Source organism: Triturus cristatus, chromosome 1_1, assembly GCF_964204655.1.
Source record: "Triturus cristatus chromosome 1_1, aTriCri1.1, whole genome shotgun sequence".
Classification (NCBI taxonomy): Eukaryota; Metazoa; Chordata; class Amphibia; order Caudata; family Salamandridae; genus Triturus; species Triturus cristatus.
In genome coordinates this window covers 424,809,369-424,832,377 of record NC_140579.1, presented here as the reverse complement: position 1 = coordinate 424,832,377, position 23,009 = coordinate 424,809,369, and the positions used below count along the sequence as shown (strand labels likewise).

At 48.1% G+C, this 23,009-nt stretch overlaps 1 protein-coding gene and 1 pseudogene across 1 annotated transcript; both read right to left on the bottom strand.

Moving 5' to 3' along the window:
• Window positions 1-8,310: 8,310 nt before the first annotated feature.
• On the bottom strand, window positions 8,311-10,877 carry LOC146870356 (uncharacterized; annotated as a pseudogene).
• A 2,443-nt stretch (window positions 10,878-13,320) lies between these two features.
• Window positions 13,321-14,400, bottom strand: LOC146870355 (Friend virus susceptibility protein 1-like). The gene has a single exon (XM_085642900.1). It carries the CDS (start codon window positions 14,398-14,400, stop codon window positions 13,321-13,323), a length of 1,080 nt encoding a protein of 359 aa, XP_085499026.1.
• Between the last annotated feature and the right edge of the window lie 8,609 nt (window positions 14,401-23,009).

Genomic DNA, 23,009 nt, shown 5'->3' with positions numbered 1-23,009 from the left:
GCTCTAGCATGAGCTGAGCCTGTCTGCAGCTTTCGGAACCATGTCCTTATAGCTGTTCTATGATATCGCGTACCATATACTCTTAAAATGCCTTATAATCCTCGCGGTTATGGTAACTATTGTTTGGCTTTATCAAAACATGTTGTGTAAGGTGTCTAACACTTTGGAATACTACCCCCACACCATTTCTGGCGATGAGGATAATATTCCTCCCTTCTAGAGGGAGAAGACATGTTGAAGACCTACTACCCGGTTAAAAGTTATCCAGAGCCCCAGCATCACAAAATGGATGCTGCTGCCACAGACACCAGTCTGACCTCTGGCATCCCCCAGCTCTTCTGCCCAGTCCATACGCAACTGGCACTGCTGTGCCAGAGGGTCCTCAGACCCCTCCCAGTCGTCCCCGTCATCCGACTCCTGGTAGACAGGCTGAAAGGTCGGAGCCGGGCGGTAGATGAATTGCTCATCCATCGGCGCCGGAGACGGCGCTGGGCCGCGTCGCTCCGACGCCGGACCCGTACTGAACCTGGGGACGACGTCGTCCGAAGACGGCGCCCGGGCAGCACCGAAGGGATCGCGCCAGCGGAGGGGTTGTAAGGTCAACCGGCGTCGACCGCGATCCAGCGGCGTCGGGACCGAAGTCGCCGATGGTGCCGGAGCTGCCGGCTCGCTAGCCCTCCCCGTCGGACCTGCGGGGCCCGAAGGCACGCCGGCAGGCCTCGACGGCGGAGCGAGACTCCTCATGGCCACGAGGAAGTCTCGGATCTCGCTTGGAGTCGCATTAGGCCCAGGGACCGGAGGGCATGGGGCCGGATGTGACTCCTATGGAGCCGCGCGGGTTGTGCCACCCGAACCCTCAGCCAAGTTGCGCGACCGGCGAGGGGAGTCAGAAGAGCGATGTCGCATCTTCGACTTCTTACTGCGCCTCGACTAACTGGAATGCGAGGACTTCGACCCCGACGAGCGGTGATGGCTGCGGCTCCGTGACCAGTCCCTCGACCTTCTCCTCGACCGGGACCTTGAGCGGCACGGAGCCGACTGCCGAATCTGGAGCAGCTTGCGGGACCGCTCCCGCCTAGCCTTCGAGGTCAAGGCCCGGCAGTTGAGGCACGACTCGGCAACATGGTCGGCCCCAAGGCAGTAGAGACACCGGCGGTGGTGATCCGTGACCGACATCAGGCAATGACAGGCGTCGCACGGCTTGAACCCAGCATCCCTATCGGCACCAGGAGTAGAGGTCGACACGAAAGAGGAACCAAAAAAGTTTTTAAAAAATTTAGTCAAAAAGTGACTAAAGGGTATGCTCTTCCCGGATCTGCGCTTACTGGTGCGGAAAAAAGAAGAACTGACATCAGCGCGCGAGGGCGGCGTCTAAGTACTCTGACGACATCATCCCGGCGATGACAACGGACGCGGATCCGCAGACGACGCCTAGCGACGCGCAAGGGTATTGCTGACGAAAATCTTTCCAGATCCAGCCTGGGGATATTCTAGGGTAAGGAATCTAACTAACGTGTTTCTTTCAGATATATGGTTTGGTCTCCCTCTGGAGACCAGTGTATATTAGTGCTACTTACCTGATTGTTTCAAAGTATTCCTGTGTATTGTGTTGATATCTCTGGGTAGGAGAGATACTAATGAGATAGTGACTGTGTTCTGTAATAAATAAATTTATTTATATATAAACACTGTGGGGTTCTATATCATTTACCTCATACTATTGATTAAAACAAGCTGCTTTACACTCCTTCAAGCCTGAAGGCCGCTCTCCACAGCTACCACTTTGAAAGTTTTCTATGGTTATCAAAGACCACTAAAATCACCTCAAGAGTTGTCTGGATTAGTGCAGGGCGCACCACTTGAATAAGTGTGCACCATATACTAAGCCAGTCTCCTACAATTGATTACTATCTATTGCTGAATTCATGCATCAATTTCTCTCCCATCCAGCTACTCAATAATTCCGGCATGTTTCCATCCATCCACTCATTAATGAGTGCGTGCATTCATGGCTGCATCCATCCATGCACGCATTAATCTATCGGTCCATGCACTAACATCTTCGTGCTTTCATGCCTACACTCACTTGTCGCATCAGTGATTGTAGAGACCCTAGCACATGTAATATTCAAATATGGTTCTTTTCCAAAGTTATTCACATAAAAACAGTGGATCAATCAGTCAAGTTATTTTTATTTTCTTTAATCAAACTTCAGGTTTCCGGTGAGTAAGACGTTCTTTAGCCAACACGTGTTTCGTCACCTCAGTATTATTGTACATGCGACTTGTTCACGGCTAGGTAGGAAAACAATATGATAACTTGTGTTACAATTTTTAAAAGCATCCATTTGTCTGTTTTTTTAAGAAAATTAACAAATGTGCTACCAGGGGAGAGTAGGTGCCAGTGCGTGCATAAGATAAAGTGACAATACAGTTTCGTTTTATTAAAAACAGAGCGACAGAAAATCTCATAATTTGTGTTGAGACAGAAAATCAAGTGAACCCGTGAGAACTGAAATTGTATGTGATAGACTTTCATTTTATATGTTTTAGCATCCAGTAGCACGGAGAAAGACTAGAAATAAAAATAACTTGACTGATTGATCCACTGTTTTTATGTGAATAACTTTGGAAAAGAACCACATTTGAATATTACGTGTGCTAGGGTCTCTACAATCACTGTATCTTGTGGCTTTAGCCACAAAAATCTAGGGAGGCAGGTGGTTCTCCCCAACCCCACAGCACCATTACTACTCAGAATCTAATTGTATAAATATCTAGTGAAACCACCTTTGGCGCCTATATCCTATGACTCATACCACTTGTCGCATCAGTCTGTCGAATATTTGGGTTATCCATCCACCCATACACTGATTCTTTCATGCATTCATGCTTGCATGCATCAATCCTTCCCTTCATGTTTTCGTGTATTTCCTCGTGGATTTAGTAGTCGACCTATTCACTAGTGCGCGTGAAGTGTAGCACTGCTCCCCATTACGTCATACTGGGTCTTTACCAGACACGAATCATGTCTGTTTATTTGTTAAGCTGGAATTGAATATGCACCTTCATTGCCATGAAAAGGGCCTAAGACAACTTGTACACTCACATGCAGAATCCATGTTTCACTCTGTGCACAAACTGAGAGAGATCATGCACCTCAGATATGGGACATGGCACGTGAGCTTGATGATCTTAGACCCATGGCCACTTAGGTAGTGGGGGGTTTAAATCTGCTGGACGCTTCTGACCAGCCCCAACCTCAGTGGGTGCCACTTGGGATGCAGCTGTCTGTAACTGCAGAGTCTGGTTTCCAACCAGATGACATGATGTCACGGACAAGAGCCTTGCAAGTTCTCCAAAATGCTTTACTTGGCCCCTAGGACAATACAGGGCAAGCCTTGCCAATGAAAGCTGCAGGTATCCCCAGCGTCTTCGGCAAAAGACAGTCCCTGCCACAGAATCGTCTTCATACAGTATGACAGCGCGTTGGGTAAATGGATCTGCTGCAGTTAAATGCAGGGGACAGGTATGATCTTGTGCTCAGAAGGGCTGGCTCAATCTTTCTTCCTCAGTGGTGGATAAAATGAGAGCCACTGAGTTGTGGAAATAATGCAGATTTTTATGCAGGAGCAGCAATTTTTATCACCCTTCTAATGTATTTTAGTTAGGGGACACCTTGTGCTGCCTCCATAATCGAGGTAGTCGAATAAGAGGTATGGTTCACTTATTCCGGCCCCTTGTCCTATTCCTTTGAGGAATCCTGGTTTTAGGTCTTCATGTTACACCTGCGATGGCTCAGATGAGGGTTTTGTCGTATAGATGTTAATGATGAGTATCACGCAAGGGATATGATGCGATATGTGTAGACTGGCAGGTCTGTTTGCCCTGCTAGTTTCCCCGATGCCCAGTGTACTTAATGATCTTGATTCTTTTTTTTATAGAATTATATGGCACGCATTCGACCAGAAAGTGTTGGAGTGCTTTGCATGGGTGCTTGAAAAGGAAATGTTGCCCACTCTTTTTTTGTCTAATTTTCCCACCCCCCCACCCCCCCACCCCACGAACCACCTAATGACAGACTTGCTCACTATGCTCGCTCATCATAGGCCACTCATCCCGAACTTTTACGCCCCAACACTTTCAAATGTCACCAGTCGCCACTGCAGGCATTCCTCCACAAAAATTGTATATGCCTTTTGTTGAGACAAATTTGATGCTTAGTGTGGTATTCTGTAGACAGATTCACTGAAGTCCAAGTTATCGGACGTTTTTTTTTTATGCTAGCCTCGCCAAGCTTTGCTCTGGGACTCATTAAAGGGTACTTTTTAGTTCTTTTGCAGGTGCCGGATCAGCCTCACTGTTTACGTTTCCAGTTGAAATGCGCTTTTTGCAGGTTTACAATTTTACTTTCCTCCCTCTACCTTTTTCATGCCGCAGTGCAGTGCTTCACAGTTCTTCCTTGCTGCAGCTTATCCTCAAGACAGTATTCCTCGTTGCCATAACATCAGCGTGGTCTGTGAGTGAGCTTCAAGCTCTCTGTGTCAACCAGTAGCACACCATCTTCTTCCCAGACAAGCTGATTTTGTAAACACAGGCATCTTTCTTGCCTAAAGTGTCAAGGCCGTTCCACACTGGTCTAAACATCTCTGTGCCAGCTTTCTATGCTCCGCCTCACCCTCTATGGAGGGGGAGAGACTCCACCGTTTGGACCCCAAGAGAGCTCTGAAAACAGAGTGGATTATCAGTTCTTTGTGGGGTGCTCTGGAATTAAAAAAGGGAAGGCTGTGGAGAAGAGAACCGTCTTCCGCTGGATCTTGTTTTGCATTAAGATCTGCTACGCACTATCCAAAAGGCAGCCTCTGGAAGGACTGTATGCTCATGCTACCAGGGCCAAAGCTGTTACCACTGCGTTTGCATGCAGTGTCACTGTCCTGGACATTTGCCAGGCAGCTACGTGGGCGTCCTGCCATATGTTCACGAAGACCTACTGTCTGGACAATCATGTTCACAGAGAGGAGCATTTTTACTGCTCGGTCCTGCAGGACTTTCTAGTTTGAGTCCATTCACATACCCACATCCAAATAGCTACAGCTTTGGTATCTATTAAAAGGTGAGGAATCTGTGCCTAGAAGTCTCTATCAGAAGGACAAGTTACTTACCTTCGGGAATGCTCTTTCTGGTAGAGATTATCTAGCCACAGATTCCTCAATGACCCTCTCAACACTATTCATTAATAAGATCGAAAGTCTAGGAATCTGCACACTGGTCACCTCCAATTTGCTATTGTGGCTCTGAGTCTGGGGGTGCGGACAGTTTTGAAAGCAACTGAAAGCAGCAAGCGGATGTGGTCCTATATAGGCTTCAAAAGTCATTTCTGAGGTGGACCAGTGTCAGTGTGGAGCCGCACGCACCAACTGGCAGGCAGATGTACTGCAGAAAAATGTCCGTACCCAGTCTGACACATGGGGAATATTCAAAAGGTGAAAAATCTGCAGCTGGATAGTGCCTCTACCAGAAAGAGCATTACCGAAGGTAAGTAACTTTGTTGTAATCATTTTCTCCTAAATGCTGCTGAGGCTATAAAAACACCATGAAGTGATCCAAGTGCATCTGGCACAAGGATTACTCCCCAGCAGGTAAACCCGCTTATGCCAAAACGTTATCTCTTCGTGAAAATGAGGTATACAAGACTCGTCTCTCAAGTTATCAGGTTAGGAATAGCCCACAAAAGGTACCAAGAGGTCTGTGTTCTAGTCAATTAATTTTCTTTTCCAGGATGTTCACAGACTAATGAACAAGTTACTTACCTTCGGTAACGCATTATCTGGTAGAGACAATATCTAGCTGCAGATTCCTTACCTTTGAATTTTCCAAGCTGGATCCGGAAACTTTTGTTTGAGCAGTACGCCTGCACGTCCATTTGGCTCCCTGTGACGTCATCAGCGTCGTTAGCGTCGGTTATGAAGTTGGGGTCACCTATATAGGTCACCTATATAGGCGCCACCCAAGTGCGCAGACATCAGTTACTTTTCACTTTTCCATGCCAGAAGCGTAGAGCCATGAAGTAAACTGACAAACAAGTTACTTACCTTCGGTAACGATATATCTGTAAGAAACATAGGTTAGTTGTAAATTCCTTACCTTAGAATTACCCCCAAAGTACAAAAAACAATATTCACAAGGAACTCATTTATAAATGTTCATCTATTATATGCAACATCAATGGTTGCTTTTGAATTAATCACACACATGGATGTCAATAATAATGACCTCACGAGATTGAGTCAGCTACGAACGGAACACGAACAGTTCATTTGTGGACTAGGCGACTGGTTATTAATGGGTCAGCGCTGCATAGAGGGTATACAACGGTGCTATAATTGAAGCAAGAAGACTTTTTCCTCTCTCACAATATCTAGACACAATTTCGAAAGAAGAGTGAATTAAATCATAGGGAATCGGACTTCTATAAGATTCCTTAAAAAAATATTCGATTATCATCTCGAATCTATACTTTGGAGGAGGATAAGCCCAAGTCTGGATATATTTCTTCATCCAGCGTATCATTTTACATACTGGATCCTATATGGACGAACGTATGGGTCACACCGTCCCCAGAAATACAGTCCTGATGAGACCCAGTATCTAAAGCGGGTCGAAACGCCGTCGACAATAGAATAAGAGACAGCTTTGACTGAACTATTGTACATTGTATATAATCTGTCCTTAAAATTTTTCCAATAACCTTATAAAGTTTTCTTTCACCTTGTCACGTTATAAGAGGTTATGGTTCCTTCACTGGGGTTCACTTTGCACTGCGAACGTATGAAATAAATGTGTTTTATATATAAGATGTTATATTTGTGACTTAAACATTGTATATTAAATAAACTAACCTCGGCTGAGGTTTGGTATATTTCAAAAGGAAATAGGTCTTGTGTGGGCTTACTGTGATTATTATTAATTTAGTTTCACTGCATCTTTTAGGTCATTATTATTGACATCCATGTGTGTGATTAATTCAAAAGCAACCATTGATGTTGCATATAATAGGTGAACATTTATAAATGAGTTCCTTGTGAATATTGTTTTTTGTATTTCGTACTTACCCGGTTCACAGGGACATAAGGGTTGCTCTTGTGAATTAGAATATTAGAATTACCCCCAGGCAGAAGACTGGATCCGGAAAAGTTTTTTCGTCAGCAGTACCTCTGCATGTAGAAAGGTGGAGTCGGTCGGCTCGGCGTCCCTCGTTTGCGTCGTGGTCGCCAGGATGATGTCGCAGCAGCTACTTAGACGCCGCCCTCGCTGACGTCAGTTCTGTACACGACTGTCCGCGCCTGTATTGCCTTGCCCACTTGCGTAATCTAAACTTACGCACACCACTTACTTACACAGAAACTCCAACACTCCTCTGGAGGTAAAATGAGCTTTATTAGTATCGTAGACAAGGGCAATAAGTCACTGAAGCTAGTAAGTTCTTAGGCACCAAGTGAAACAATGAATACACCTCACTATATATATATATATATATATACAAATATGAGATCTTGAATATAGATATATAAACAGTTAATGTACAAAGCACCTCACCAGATGAGTCTGCACCGGAGTCTTCAACATCCCTGGCCAAGCACCGAAAACACCAAGTCGGGAACCCTGTAGAGACTGGGGCACAGGAAGTAATCTCTCCAGGCACCAAAGTCGTCCCGCGAGTGCATCCACTCCAAGACTGAGTTCCTGAGCTCCACCCCACGGACACCGCTTTTTATAGTTAAATCAACACGTTCGAGAACCCTCTAGTAGGCGTTCTCGCCCATCTATCCATCATAGGTGCTGGCCGCATCTCTGCATCAGATCCACCCATACAGACCTGGCCAGATTCTGTTTGGGTGCGCTGAGGCAAAAGGCATTCCTTTCCCTATCTCCGGCCTTGGAGAGCCTTGCACAGCGCATCCTCCCTATGTCCTAGAGATAAGCATAGAATGCACAAAAACAAACTCAGGGTACAAAATAACCTCACGAGGTATGTCTCGCACCAGCTTGTACTGGTTTACGTAAAAAACATGTTTATGTTACTGCTGAAGTGTAACTACAGGGCAAAGCAGCACAAAATGGAGATGCAATGCAACAAAATGGAAGACCAGAGCATCACATGGAAACGAGGTCAATATGCAGTTTAGCACGTGTAACGTGTAAAATGGCAAATGCAATACATTCCACCCCTTGACCCTCGATTCACCCATCATATCCCATTGGCCTAAATACTATGGATCTGGGACGAAGAAGGGAGAGAAGATTAGGAATTCATTGAATACAACAACATAATGAAATAGAGACATAAATAAGCACTACGATAACACCCAAGATATAACGAAGCTGTTCAAAGTTAGGCAGCCACCCAAATAACCAATCCCACCATCCTTGATTAGCGTTTTGGGTGACCCCTTTCACTAAATCTTTTAAAGCATTAATATGCGCATGGATAGATGTAGAATGATCAGATAAATTGAAACAACAGAGTCCATCAAAGTCCTCGCAACCGCGGTTGTGTTTTAACAACAAATAGTCCACAGCTGCCCTAGTCTGCAAAACAGCTTTTTTCGTTCCTTGAACATATAATAACAAATCAGCTAAAGCAGCAGAAGTATGATTGAGATTCTTCACAATTAAACAGGCAAGCTTAGCAATAGTTCTTGCATTATAAACGGACAATCCTGGCACTCCTACAATGGAAATAGCCAAGCTAGTATACTCTGCTCTAGAAAGCAAGTCAATATTGAAGTCACAATCCTCAGGTAATTGAACAGCTGCTCTAGAAGAGCGAATATGTGTGACAGAATGCATGGGAAAAAGCATAAGACTTAATCGTGATAAGGCACAAGGTCCTCCAGTTATATTAGCTGGTATGTAAGTGTATGAAATATTGCCGCACGAGAACAGCCATCCCTTAGATAATTTCACATGGTTAATATGGCTAGCGGTTAATACTGTATGATTACAGACTATATGATTGGTAACATTACTGCAAAAGCTGTCATGTTGTGACTGACATAATGTTTGTTGATCAGTGGTCAATTGTGTGCTTTTCTCTAGCTTCAATTGGCCACACTTGCCAATTTTGGCAGGGTCACAAGTTAGTAGATAGCAAACGTCTCCAGTAGTGATGTTGTAGGTAACAATACTCGTCATGTTCCTCCAGAGGTTATCTGTAACCTCCGGGCAAAAACGACAGTAAGACTCAGATGTGTTTGAACATCAGTTTCCTCCACTACCCCATCAAAGTTAGTTTGGTTGAAGATGTGCAGAAGCACACGTGCAGGGGTAGGTACGGCAACAAGACAAGTGGATATCATATCAGCTGTACTCTGAAGATTTCTCATACAGAAGTGGGAAGTGTTCAGCACATTCCCGGCCAAGTAGGTCCAGATGTTATCCGGTTGCTGCAACAATGCTGTCATCCGACTCGGGCGGTTAATCCCCTTCGGCATCCCCGGGCCCTCCCGGACCCCTCCGGACACGCCCAAACACAGACCACACAGCGCAAGCATCGCAGCGGCAAGCCATACTGTGATCTAGAAACAGAAAACAAACTGGTATAATCACTCTCGTAAATAACATTTTTCAGCAGGTACATTTTCCCACTTTATGTCCGGGTCTCATGATGACAAGGATATTATCCTTTCCCTTAGCGATTAGTTCTGCAGGTTCAGGAGGTTTTTTTGGGGACTCTACCCATACTTTCGCACCTGGGTTCTTGTCAGTAGATCCGAACCCACCCTTTCCTCACACAGTTAGAAGGGCTGGGGCCGTCCCCTTCATGACATTTCCTCCATAAACCGGCATGATGACCATTTGGGCAACTCGGTCACCGGGTTGCACAATCAGATCATTGTCTCCACTGTTCAATAGAATAACTTTGATCTCCCCCTGGTAATCGGCATCGACCACCCCTCCCAGAACCTGGATGCCTTTAAGGGCAAGTCCAGATCGAGGAGCGATCAGTCCGAAATGCTCTGGGGGAATTTGAACTCCAATTCCTGTCTCAATCAAGGTAATGTCTCGTGGTTGCAATCAATAGAGTTTCAGGGCATGTAAATCAAGACCAGCAGCCTCTGGTGTGGCACGATATGGAGCTAAAGCTCCGGGAGCTGTCTCCCAGTACAGAATCGTGTTTGTGGCCACATGGGGCTTGATCTGTAAAGCTGGGGTCAACATGCGCATTAAAGGAGTTTCTGCATTGGCAAGGGGTCGGTTGTTCAAAATTTGCAATGCATCAGACAAGTGATCCCTCTACCCCTTCAATGACCCATCAGCCAACTTTTTCAACTGCTCTTTCAACAAACCATTCATTCTCTCAATCAAACCCGCTGCCTGTGGGTAGTAGGGTATGTGATAGATCCACTCAATGTTATGCTGCAAACAAAAATCTTGCACCATCTTTCCTTTAAAGTGTGACCCATTGTCACTCTGGACCTGCAAAGGAATTCCGTAATACAAAATCAACAAATTCAAAGTTTTCAGAGTGTTAGACTGGGTTGCTCTCTTACATGGAAAGGCGATGAGATAGCCAGAATAGGTATCCACCACCGTGCATGCATACTGACATCCTCGACTCATTGGCCCGATGAAATCAATTTGCCATATTTGCCCTGGCAACTACCCTCTGCCTAGCTGGCCCCTCACTACCTGCGGAACCGGTCTGTGTTGGGTATGCTGACAAACGGGACAGTGAATGATCGAAGTTTTAATCAAATCTAGGGGAATACACATCCCTCTACTTTCTGCCCACCTGCTAGTGGCTCGCTCGCCCAAATGTCCGCTTTTCTGATGCGCCCATTTAGCCATGCCCACCAAGTCAGAATCCTGCGTCGCCACCTCAGCTTCACGAATCTTCGCTTCTTGGTCTGCAAAGGAATTGCACCAATGCTCTAGTGAGTCAGTCGGGCAATGAGCATCAACATGATAAACTGTGACTGTACTCTGGGACAACAATTCCCAAATCTCCTGCCACAACTCCTTTCCCCAAACCTCCCTATTGTGAATTATCCAATTATGAGCATGCCATGTGGGAAGCCAAGTGGCTAACCCATTGGCCGTAGACCATGAATCAGTATAAATGTGACATGTACCAGGGAGCTCTTGCTTTAAAGCCTGGTAAACCGTGTACAATTCTGCGAACTGACTACTTCTTCCCTCTCCAGTAGTCGACAGCAACTTTTTGGTCACAGGATTGTATGACACCGCCTTCCAATGTCTCTTGGTCCCTACATATCTGGCTGAGCCATCTGTAAACCACACATGCTTTTTGTCCTCCGTGGACAACTCTGAGAATGGCCCGCCCCATTTCACTGGGGACTCTCGTACTCTGGGTACATCTTGCAACATTTCTGCATCTGCTACTGGAGTCTACGCCACTTGCTCATGCAGCACTGCGGTACCTTTAGGACCCACTCGTGCTCTGTCTTGTATGTACCACTTCCACTTTATGACGCTAGCCTCCTGTGCATGCCCAATCCTGCGTGTCTTGGGTGAGCTCATCACCCATTGCATGATAGGAATTTCAGGTCTCAAAAATACATTGTGCCCCAGGGTTAATTGCTCGGTATCCACCAGAGCCCAATAGCATGCGAACAACTGCTTTTCAAAAGGAGTGTACCGCTCTCCAGCATCAGGTAGTTTCTTTGTCCAAAACCCTAGGGGCACCTTCTGTCTCCCCTGTTTTTGCCACAGGCTCCAGGTCGCATACTGATCCTGGACTGTTACATTCAAATCAATGCTTCCCTCTCGTATGGGCCATAGAGCCAGGGCACGCTGTATAGCTTCCTTCGCTGACTCAAATGCCTGTTGCTGGGCCTCCCCCCATTCAAACTCATGCTTCTTCCGTGTAACCTTGTACAGAGGGACCAAGATCTGACTCAAATGGGGAATGTGCTGTCTCCAAAAACCAAACAATCCAATGAAACGCTGCGCCTCCTTCCTGTTTCGCGGCACTGCAAACTCCTTGATCTTTTGCCTTACTTGTGGCAGCACCTCTCTATGCCCCTGATGCCACTGAATACCTAAAAACTTCACACTCTGGGAGGGTCCCTGCACCTTCTCTGGGTTAATCACCCGCCCTTTGCTTTGCAAATGCTCTACAATTCTGTCTAGTTGAGCCTGCACCTGTTCTTGGGTCTCTCCTTGAATCAACACATCATCAATGTAATGACAAAGTTGTACCCCAGGTATAACTGACACCTCATCCAAATGCTCTGCCACCAACCGGTGACAGATTGTAGGGCTATGTAAATACCTCTGGGGCAAAGATTGGAATGTGAACTGCCTACCATTCCACGAGAAGGAGAATTGTTCCTGGGACTCTGGGGCAATTGGAATCGTGAAAAAAGCATTAGCAATATCAAGTGCCGCATACCATGTCCCATTGTGTTTCTGAATTTTCTCAATCAAAGTGATGGTGTCGGGGACCACGGCTGTCAACGGGGGCGCAAGCTTATTCAGCTCGCGGTAATCAACAGTCATACGCCAGCTTCCATCCGGTTTGCGCACGGGCCACACAGGGTTATTCCACGCCGTGGTAACCGGTCTCATCACCCCCGCCTCCACCAAGTCCCGTATGGTTGCGGTAATCTCATCATGTCCCCCTGGGATCCTGTACTGCTTCATGTGAACCACTTTTGTTGCTTGGGGCACCTTCACTGGGGGAATCTTCAAGCACAGCAGCCACAGAGAGGTACTGCTTTGACCCAAACTGATAGCATCCGTCATCTAAATATAGGGTCATACCTTTCAAAATGTCAATACCAATAATGTACTCTGGAATGGGCACAATCAAGACAGTGTATGCTCTCTTTGGAAGTCTGCCTATTTTCATCTGAATTACCGTTTGCACTGCTGGTGTCTCCTGTCCACCCAAACCTGTGAAAGTAAAATACTGTCCTTTAAATTTTCGTGGATTGCCATGTATCAACGTGGCCTCCGCTCCGGTGTCTACTAAAGCCCGCACCTCCTGAACGTTTCTATTTTTCCAATAGATCTCAACCCTCACATGCGGTCTATGAGCTTAGCCCATTTCCTAATCTAATTTTCTCCTGCGCAGCTCTGTATCTGCCCGGTGCAGGTCCCGGCGCAGATCTGAATGCAATGTCGGGTAATCCTTAGGGAACAACTCCTCCTCTTCCCGGTCCCCATCTGAATCTGTGCAATCTCGGTCCCAACCTTTCTCTTTTGTCACTTTCACATGAGATTCCCTCTCTCTCTCTCTCTCCTGACTTGCTTTGTTGTGTTCCTCCTCAGACTCTGCTCCCTACGACTTACTTACTTGTTATCCTTTCTATTCACATGCCTACTCCCGTCCTTCTTATCCAGTCCTCGCTTACGGTACATTTCCCACATACTTTTGGTCTCAATACCATCAATCTCCCCATCCTTTAACAGCGCCAAAAACATATCACGTCGGGTTACTCGGTTGTTGTCAGTGCGGGACTCTGAGCGCGAAGCCCTGTCTGGCTTGTTCCACTCCCCAAGCTCTCCCAACTCACGGATCGCCTCAACTACTTCTCCTATGGTATTACCAGTTTGGTTAATCAACAAAGTCATTATCACCGTTTTGTATGCGGGGGGTGCTAAATGAATGATTTTATTCCGTACTGACACAGTCATTCTCTGACCCGCCAAATCATGCGCCTCACCTGTAAGGATTGCCAGCTTCATTCCCTCCTCCTTAATTCTCTGCATGGCATCTCTCAGGGTGAACCATGGTTTTTCATTCCCGGGCCAGTCTGACTCTGTGGGATACCTGTAACCACATCCCTGCGCTGCTAGTTGCAACAGGGTAATTTGGTCATTACCATTGTAATTCCGAAAATGTCCCTGCACAGTGGGATCAGTACTGAGAATGCAAAATTTGGCAGCATCTCCACTGTCTAACATTACTCCAGAAGCGCCTTGATCATAGAGGTGCACCATCCAAGTTAATAGTGCCTCGCCAGACTTCTGTCTAAATCTTTCTAAAATATCACTGATCTCCTGTTGAGTAAAATCCTCCAGACTATTTAACATAACCCCGTCCAGGTGCTGTGGACTGGATTGAAGTTTCCGTCTTAGAATGGCCTGAACTTCCACTCTCTTGCTATTATTTACCTCCTCCTGTCTTTCTCTCTGAAAAGGCTGCTCTCCTTCTGAGGAGACCTCTGATGATTCCCAGATGTTAGAGTCCAAGGTGGATGGATCAAAATCTAAGCCTGCTTTGGCAATCGCTAAATGGACTTTTCGCTTACTCACTCTACCACTCATTTTCCTGTATCTGTGTTCAGCGACACGGACTGCAGCCCGTTCTGCTATAGTCTGATATGTTTCTAATTTGTCTTGTAATAGCTTAATCTGACAGGAAAGCATCGTCGACATATTCTTAGCTTCAACGAGTTGTTTTTCTAAGCGCAACTGTTCCCGCTGCAGAGATAAGCATTTGTCAAAAACTTGACGATAGGCATGCAACAGAGCCCAACCTCGGCGGCTCACTGTATATAATTCTTTACCTTTTTCCACGGGAACCTTCTGTAAACAATTTAAAACATCTTATGGCGTTGCTTCGCCCAAACAGTCAAACCAGCTCTCACTTAATCCTGTGCTTTTAGAATACTCACGCGCCAGCGCGGAGTACGGCGTCGCTTCCCATCCAGGAATTTGCATGGGGGCAAAAGGAATTTCACTTGGTGCCAAGGAACCAAAACCACATTTCCTCTTTTTAAACATGTTCCTACCCGCGTTATTTACGTATCCTGCCCGACTACGCCAAAATGTATTGCCTTGCCCACTTGTGTAATCTAAATTTACGCACACCACTTACTTACACAGAAACTCTAAACTTACGCACATCACTTACACAGAAACTCCACCACTCCTCTGGAGGTAAAATGAGCTTTATTAGTATCGTAGACAAGGGCAATAAGTCACTGAAGCTAATAAGGGTCTTAGGCACCAAGTGAAACAATGAATACACCACACTATATATATATATATATACATATACAAATATGAGATCTTGAATATAGATATATAAACAGTTCATGTACAAAGCACCTCACCAGATGCGTCTGCACCGGAGTCTTCAACATCCCTGGCCAAGCACCGAAAACACCAAGTCGGGAACCCTGTAGAGACTGGGGCACAGGAAGTAATCTCTCCGGGCACCAAAGTCGTCCCGCGAGTGCGTCCACTCCAAGACTGAGTTCCTGAGCTCCACCCCACGGACACCGCTTTTTATAGTTAAATCAACACGTTCGAGAACCCTCTAGCAGGCGTTCTCGCCCATATATCCATCATAGGTGCTGGCCGCATCTCTGCGTCAGATCCACCCATACAGACCTGGCCAGATTCTGTTTCGGTGCGCCGAGGCAAAAGAAATTCCTTTCCCTATCTCCGGCCTTGGAGAGCCTTGCACAGCGCATCCTCCCTATGTCCTAGAGATAAGCATAGAATGCACAAAAACAAACTCAGGGTACAAAATAACCTCACAAGGTATGTCTCGCACCAGCTTGTACTGGTTTACGTAAAAAACATGTTTATGTTACTGCTGAAGTGTAACTACAGGGCAAAGCAGCACAAAATGGAGATGCAATGCAACAAAATGGAAGACCAGAGCATCACATGGAATCGAGGTCAATATGCAGTTTAGCACGTGTAACGTGTAAAATGGCAAATGCAATACAGCGCCAGAAACGCAGAGCCATGCAAGACACTGACCACGGGTGAACAAAACTAGGGCCCTGTAAGGATGTCCTTAACCCTAGAAATTAGTTCGCAGAACGGGGAGGATGGGTGGGGCGGTAAGGAATCTATAACTAACCTATGTTTCTTACAGATGCACAAGTTACTTACCTTCGGTAACAATATATCCGTAAGAAATATCAGTAGTGATAGATTCCTTACCTTAGAATTACCCGAAGGCGTCAGACTGGATCTGGAAAGTTTTCTTCAGCAGTACCCCTGCGCGTCGGTAGGCGTAGTTGGCGCTGAGATGACGTCCTTGAAGCTAATTAAATGCGCCCACGTGCGCTGACGTCAGTTTTGTACACGACTTTCCAGGAACGCAGTGCCATGCAAAAAACAGACCACTGGTGCCATGAAACTAGGGCCCTGAAAGGGATGATCTTAACCCTAAAAATCAGTTCGCAGAACAGGGAGGATGGGTGGGGCGATAAGGAATCTATCACTACTAATGTTTCTTACAGATATATCATTACGAAGGTAAATAACTTGTGCGTCTGAAAGAAACACGTAGTGATAAATTCCTTACTTTAGAATAGATACCCCAGCAATACCAACCCCGGTGGGGGGGTCTGCGAACCAAGATCACACCAGAAAATCCTGGGGAACAGAACGGCCAAAGAAGCCGTATCTCCGGACTTGGCTGTCCAGGCAATAATGCTTGGTAAACGTGTGCAGCGAGGCCCACATAGCTGCCTGACAGATGTCACGCAAGGGAACTCCCTGTCCCAAAGCACTAGTAGCTGCCGTCGCCCTGATAGAGTGCGGCTCCTTTTTAGCCAAAGAATAACAAGCCTTTATGCACGGAACGACCCACTAGAGATGGTCCGCTTGTGCACGGCCCGACCTTTCTTGGCGCCAACAAAGAGCTGATCCTCCACCCGGAACGGTTGTGTGCAGGTTCAGGTAGAATGAGAGCGCATGTTTTGGGTCTAGACGGGGAGCCTCTCGTCCTCTTTTAAGGGATGCGGAGGCGGAAAGAAGGTTGGCAGAGTGATATTCTGCCCGATGAACAAGTTACTTACCTTCGGTAACGATGTATCTGTAAGAAACATTAGTTAGTTAGATTCCTCACCTTAGAATATCCCCAGGCGTCAGGCTGGATCCGGAAAGATTTTTTGTAGCAATACCCCTTGCGCGTCGCTAGGCGTCGACTGCGGCTCCGCGTCTGTTGTTGGCATCATGCGCCGGAATGACGTCGGAGTACTTAGACGCCACCCTCGCACGCTGACGTCAGTTCTTGTACATAGCTTTCCGCCCCAGGAACGCAGAGCCATGCAGGAGACCGACACTGGTGCCAAAAAGTCTAGTGCCCTGAACAGGATGACCTTAACCCTAGATGTCGGTTCGCAGAGCGGGGAGGATGGGTGGGTCGGTGAGGAATCTAACTAATGTTTCTTACAGATACATCGTTACCGAAGGTAAGTAACTTGTTCATCTGAAAGAAACACGTTAGTTAGATTCCTCACCTTAAAATAGATACCCCAGCAATACCAACCCCGGTGGAGGGTCTGCGAACCAAGATCACACCAGAAAGTCCTGGAGAACAGAACGGCCAAAGAAGCCATCTCTCCGGACTTGGCTGTCCAGGCAATAGTGCTTGGCGAACGTGTGCAGTGAGGCCCACGTCGCCGCCCGACAGCTGGCTTCACATGCCATTCAGAGTTTAGCCTAAGACTGCTCTTGGCCATGCTACCACTAGGATAGCTGGTCTATAAGGTTGACTTTACAACCAATCACCATAAGGGTTGTTTGGACTGATATAAGGTGTACTCTAGAACTAGTGACATCATACATCAGGCCAACTTCTCACACATGTCTTCTCCCTCTAGAAGGGAGGGATAATATCCTCATCCCCAGAAATGGGATGGGGGTATTATTCCAAAGTGTTAGACACCTTACACGACATGTTTTGATAAAGCCAAACCATAGTTACTATAACCGTTTAAGATTATAAGGCACTTTAAGAGTATATGGTAGGCTATATCATAGAACAGCTATAAGGACATGGTTCCGAAAGCTGCAGACAGGCTCAGCTCATGCTAGAGCACCATCTCACATGTTACCAAGCACTCTGCCTCCAGGATTGTTAAGGCCTGCCATAGGAGTGGCTGATAGGTACACATGTGTCTATATGTAAGATAGGTATAGGAATACTACACCTAAGCAAGGAGTGATTACACGACCTTGCCCCAGCTGAGTGATCAGCCAGTTGTGTCATAATGGAAGGCCAGGCCAGGGGTGGCATAATACATGCTGCAGCCCCTGGTAGGCCTAGGGTACACCTATGCCCTGGGTACCTAAGGTACACTATACAGGGGCCAATAAGGTGATCCTATCCAAATGAGTTATGCACCTAAAGTACATAGTATAAATTTAGAGAGAGAACAGCAGGGCTGTGGGTCTGATTAGCAGGCCCACAGCCACATCTAAGTCGAAAACCAGTAAAGCAAAAGCAAAAAGTTGGGGTGAACATAGAAAGCAGACCCTACTCTCCTACATAGAGCACAACTCCACTCGCGATGAAAAGCGTCGCCTAGCGAGTGCCGCCTTGGAAATTTCAACACACAGAACTGATGACATTGCGCGTTCTCTTCGGTGGCGAATAGGTCTAACCAAGGCTCTCCCCACTTTTGAAAGAGACCTTGCACCACCACGTCCGAGTGCAGACGCCATTCGTGATCCATCATGCACCGGCGGCGGAGTTCGTCCGCCCTGGCGCTCAGAGAACCTGCCAGGTGATGAACCACCAGGGAAATACCCTGATGTTCCAGCCATGTCCAGAGATGCAGAGCCTCCTGACATAGGGTCCACGACCCCATCCCGCCCTGTTTGTTGCAGGACCACATGGCAGTGGTGTCTGTGAAGACCTGCACTACTCTCCCCTTGACAGAGGGAAGGAATGCCTTCAGTGCAAGCCGGCTCGCCTTAAGCTCCAGTAGGTTGATATGGAGCAGGGACTCTGCCAGAGACCAGAGTCCTCTGATCTCCGCCTCTCCCAAATGGCCGCCCCATCTCAGAAGGGACGCGTCCGTCACCACTGTGTGTTACGGTTGGGGGAAGGGAGAGGGATCTGCCATTGACCCAATCGCGATTCGTGAGCCACCACTGCAGTTGTTGTGCAGTGCCCTCTGAGATCTGGACGTGATCGGACAGGTTGCCCTGATGTTGTGCCCACTGGAACTTCAGGTCCCACTTGTTCTGCTTGGGTTTTCGGATCAGATAGAACCCGCTCATCAGAGCCTCTCTAACCCAGCCAGAACGTTTCCCTCTCCCTAGGGCCTATTCACAACAAGTAACCACCGATAAATACATATATACCACCTAAGGACAGGGAATTCCTACTATATACACATATATATATATATATATATATACACACACACATATATCTAGACCTACAAGTGGCGGCCTCGCGATCCCAGACGGACCCAGGACTTCCTACCCAGACGGCAGCCTTAGCCTCGCGGTCCCAGACGGACCCAGGACTTCCTACCCAGACGGCAGCCTTAGCCTCGCGGTCCCAGACGGACCCAGGACTTCCTACCCAGACGGCAGCCTTAGCCTCGCGGTCCCAGACGGACCCAGGACTTCCTACCCAGACGGCAGCCTTAGCCTCGCGGTCCCAGACGGACCCAGGACTTCCTACCCAGACGGCAGCCTCAGCCTCGCGGTCCCAGACGGACCCAGGACTTCCTACCCAGACGGCAGCCTCAGCCTCGCGGTCCCAGACGGACCCAGGACTTCCTACCCAGACGGCAGCCTTAGCCTCGCGGTCCCAGACGGACCCAGGACTTCCTACCCAGACGGCAGCCTCAGCCTCGCGGTCCCAGACGGACCCAGGACTTCCTACCCAGACGGCAGCCTTAGCCTCGCGGTCCCAGACGGACCCAGGACTTCCTACCCAGACGGCAGCCTTAGCCTCGCGGTCCCAGACGGACCCAGGACTTCCTACCCAGATGGCAGCCTCAGCCTCGCGGTCCCAGGCGGACCCAGGACTTCCTACCCAGACGGCAGCCTCAACAAGTTCATCCTATGATTACCATAACATACAACAGGGGAATCAGTTTTACTATTTATCAGATCACACAAGAACTGCCAGTTTGAGCACAACCTGTTCTCTGGTTCGAGAGGCTCCTCTCTCCCTTGTTCAGTTACCACTTACCTGATCAGGGTTAACATCTGTTCATGTCAAGTCACAGCTGACTAGAAGAATAGGCTACCCTCTTATACAAGAACACGCAGCACATGTTGATTCACTACAAACTGGATACTTTATTATTTATTATATACGCAATCACATAACATTACTGTGTAACACATAACCTGCAAAGAAAAGTGAAAGATTAGGTTGTACACTCTAATAAGAAAGGGGTCGACATCACCTTAGTCGTGTGTAGCCTGCACTCAATGGTCATCTAGGTTCCCCTCTCGTCTGTGTCTCGGCTCGCCTGGAGGTCACACCTCCGTAGTCTCCCTTCTCCGAGTCACTGGGACCTCTTCCTCATCGGCTACTCTCTCCTCTCTGGCAATTCTGCTAGAAGAGTATCTGTCTCTCGGTTTTTCTCCGCCTTCAAGTTTGTCATCTGTCTTCCCTGAAATAAGTAGTAGCTTTACTGCTAACGGCTAGATGCCGCCTACGGACAGAAGTAAGTGTGCATCGTAACTGCCTCAGACTTTCACTAATATAGAGGTGCATTTCCTCATGGAAAATTCCGGCCCGTAACCTGCCGCCCACCAAATTCTTGTACCTCCCCGTACCAAGGACACTTTCCCAGCCGGCCGGCCTGATGTAGTGTCTTCGGCATGAAGAAAAATACAATCCTTCGATAAGGGCCGGTCTGAACCGGTTCTCTCCAAGCGAATAATACCTCATAACTAAAACATCCCCTTTAACCTAGAAGCATCTCAAGCTGCCGGAGCAGAAAGAAAGATGGAGTCTCTCCTGTTTGAGGCCTACCAGGCCTGAATTCAGCACGGCTCCATGAAATACCCTCACTACAGGGCAGGTTATCCCTAATACTAACGAATCTATCCCCTAGGATATGTGTGCAAGCCCTTATCTATGGGGAAGAGCACAGGATCATGTCGAAGTGCCTATTAAATAGACTTCATTCACTACTCTAACCCTTAGGCTTGAATGGTAATAGACTGAAGTCACCCTAATCACCCATCAACACAATAGGGCCGGGAAAATCGAGCAGTACACCACTTCAGAGCCCGCATATGCCAGCAGGCATGATCCACCAATAGGATGCAGGGGGCCATCAGCCCCAGTAGCCAGAGGGTCATCCTGACCGAAACCCGGGATAGAGGCTGAAAGATCGGAATCGTAGCCCGAATATCCGGACTCGCTGGTCGAGAGGATAAACCCGAAACTGCGCCGAATCTAGAACCGCTCCGATGAAGAGGGGCTTCTGAGAGGGAATCAGGTGCGACTTCGGCACGTTGATGGAGAACCCCAGCCAATGCAGGAGGTCAGCCGTAGTCTAGAGGTGAGAGACGACTGCCTGGGGCGAGCCCATCTTCAACAACCAGTCGTCAAGATAGGGGAAGACCGGAACCCCTAATCTGCGCAGATGAGCTGCGACCACCGCCATCACTTTCGTGAACACCCTAGGGGCGCTAGTAAGTCCAAAGGGGAGAACCGTGAACTGAAACTGCTCGTGGCCTACCGTGAACCGCAGGTAACGCCGGTGGGCCGGCAGGACGGGGATATGAAAGTAAGCGTCCTGCAATTCCAACGCTACCATCCAGTCTTGAGGGTCTAGGGCAGACAAGACTTTAGCAAGTATGAGCATCTTAAACTTCTCCTTTCGGAGGAAGCGATTGACATTCCAAAGGTCTAAGATAAGATGCAGGCCCTTGTCCTTCTTGGGGACCAGAAAGTAGTGGGAATAACAACAACGACCTACTTCTGGCCCAGGAACGCGCTTGATGGCCTCCTTGGCCAAGAGGGCCGTGACTTCCTGTTGAAGAAGCACAAGATGGTCTCCCGACATGCGGTGGTACTGAGGTGGTATGGCTGGAGGGGAAGTCTTGAAGGGGAGGGAGTAGCCCCTTCAGACAATTTGCAGAACCCACTTGTCCAATGTAACGTTGCGCCAGTGGGGGAGATGATGGCGAATCCTGAAGCCCACTGGCTTTTGATGGGCCTAAAAAGTCGGACTAGGAAGGCTTTGCAGTGGACGCTGTGGGGGTGGAGGTAGACTGACCCGCCCGCTGGCACCCAGAACCACCTCGAAGGTTCCCACGTCAGCGCTGAGGATGTTGCAGCGCAGACCTGTGGCTCTGGAAGTAACGTGTTGGGGCACCCCTTCCGTGGCCACAAAAGAAGCTGAAGGCGGAGGAGGACGAGTGGCTCACAGTCCTAAGGATTTGGCCGTAGCCCGCGAGTCCTTAAAGCGCTCCAACGCACTATCCGCATTATTGTCAAAAAGACGAATGCCATCAAAGGGCATGTCCATCAAGGTGTTCTGGACATCACCAGAGAAGCCAGTTGTTCTCAGCCAGGCGTGGCGCCGAAGCGCCACCGTCGTGGAAATCGCCCTGCCCAGCGAGTCAGTGGTATCGAGCCCACAACGAATATTGAACTTCGCTGCCTCTCTCTCAGCTGCAACAGCTTGGGAGAGCACTGTCCGTGCCTCCTCCGGACAGTTGGGCAGCACCTGCTCAACCGTATCCCACAGAGAGTGGGAATAACGGCCCAAAAGACATGCGCTGTTCACCAACCGCAGCCCTAAGCTGGCAGATGAAAACAGCTTCTTGCCAAGCTGCTCCAGCTTCTTGGATTCCGTATCCAGAGGAGCGGAAGGGAACGCGCTCTGGGAAGTAGAGGCCTGGACAACCAAGCTCTCGGGAGTAGGGTGTTGGAAGAGAAAGAGGGGGTCGCTCGGAGCCGGGCGATGGCATCAGGCCACTTTCCTGTCCACAGGAGCCCCTATGTGGGGCCTGGATCAGGTGCCCAAAAGGATGTCGGTAAGAGCCTCATTAAACGGCAACATGGGCTCCAAAGAGCTCGCAGCCGGCTGATGCACCTCTGTCAGGAGGTTAGTACTGACTGCCACCGTAGGAAGCTTGAGGTTGAGAGCCTCGGCCGCCCTACACAACACCACTGCGTATGATGCTTCCTCCTCCGTAGCCACGGTAAGGAGACAACATGCCAAGGTCAGGAGAGGAGACCACTGGCATCCCCCAGTTCCTCTCTCCAGTCTTGCTCAGAGTCTAGCTGATCAGTT

Excerpts from the sequence above, each read along its gene's own strand:
- LOC146870355 (XM_085642900.1), bottom strand. The coding sequence starts at position 14,400 with ATGCTTTCCTGTCAGATTAAGCTATTACAAGACAAATTAGAAACATAT.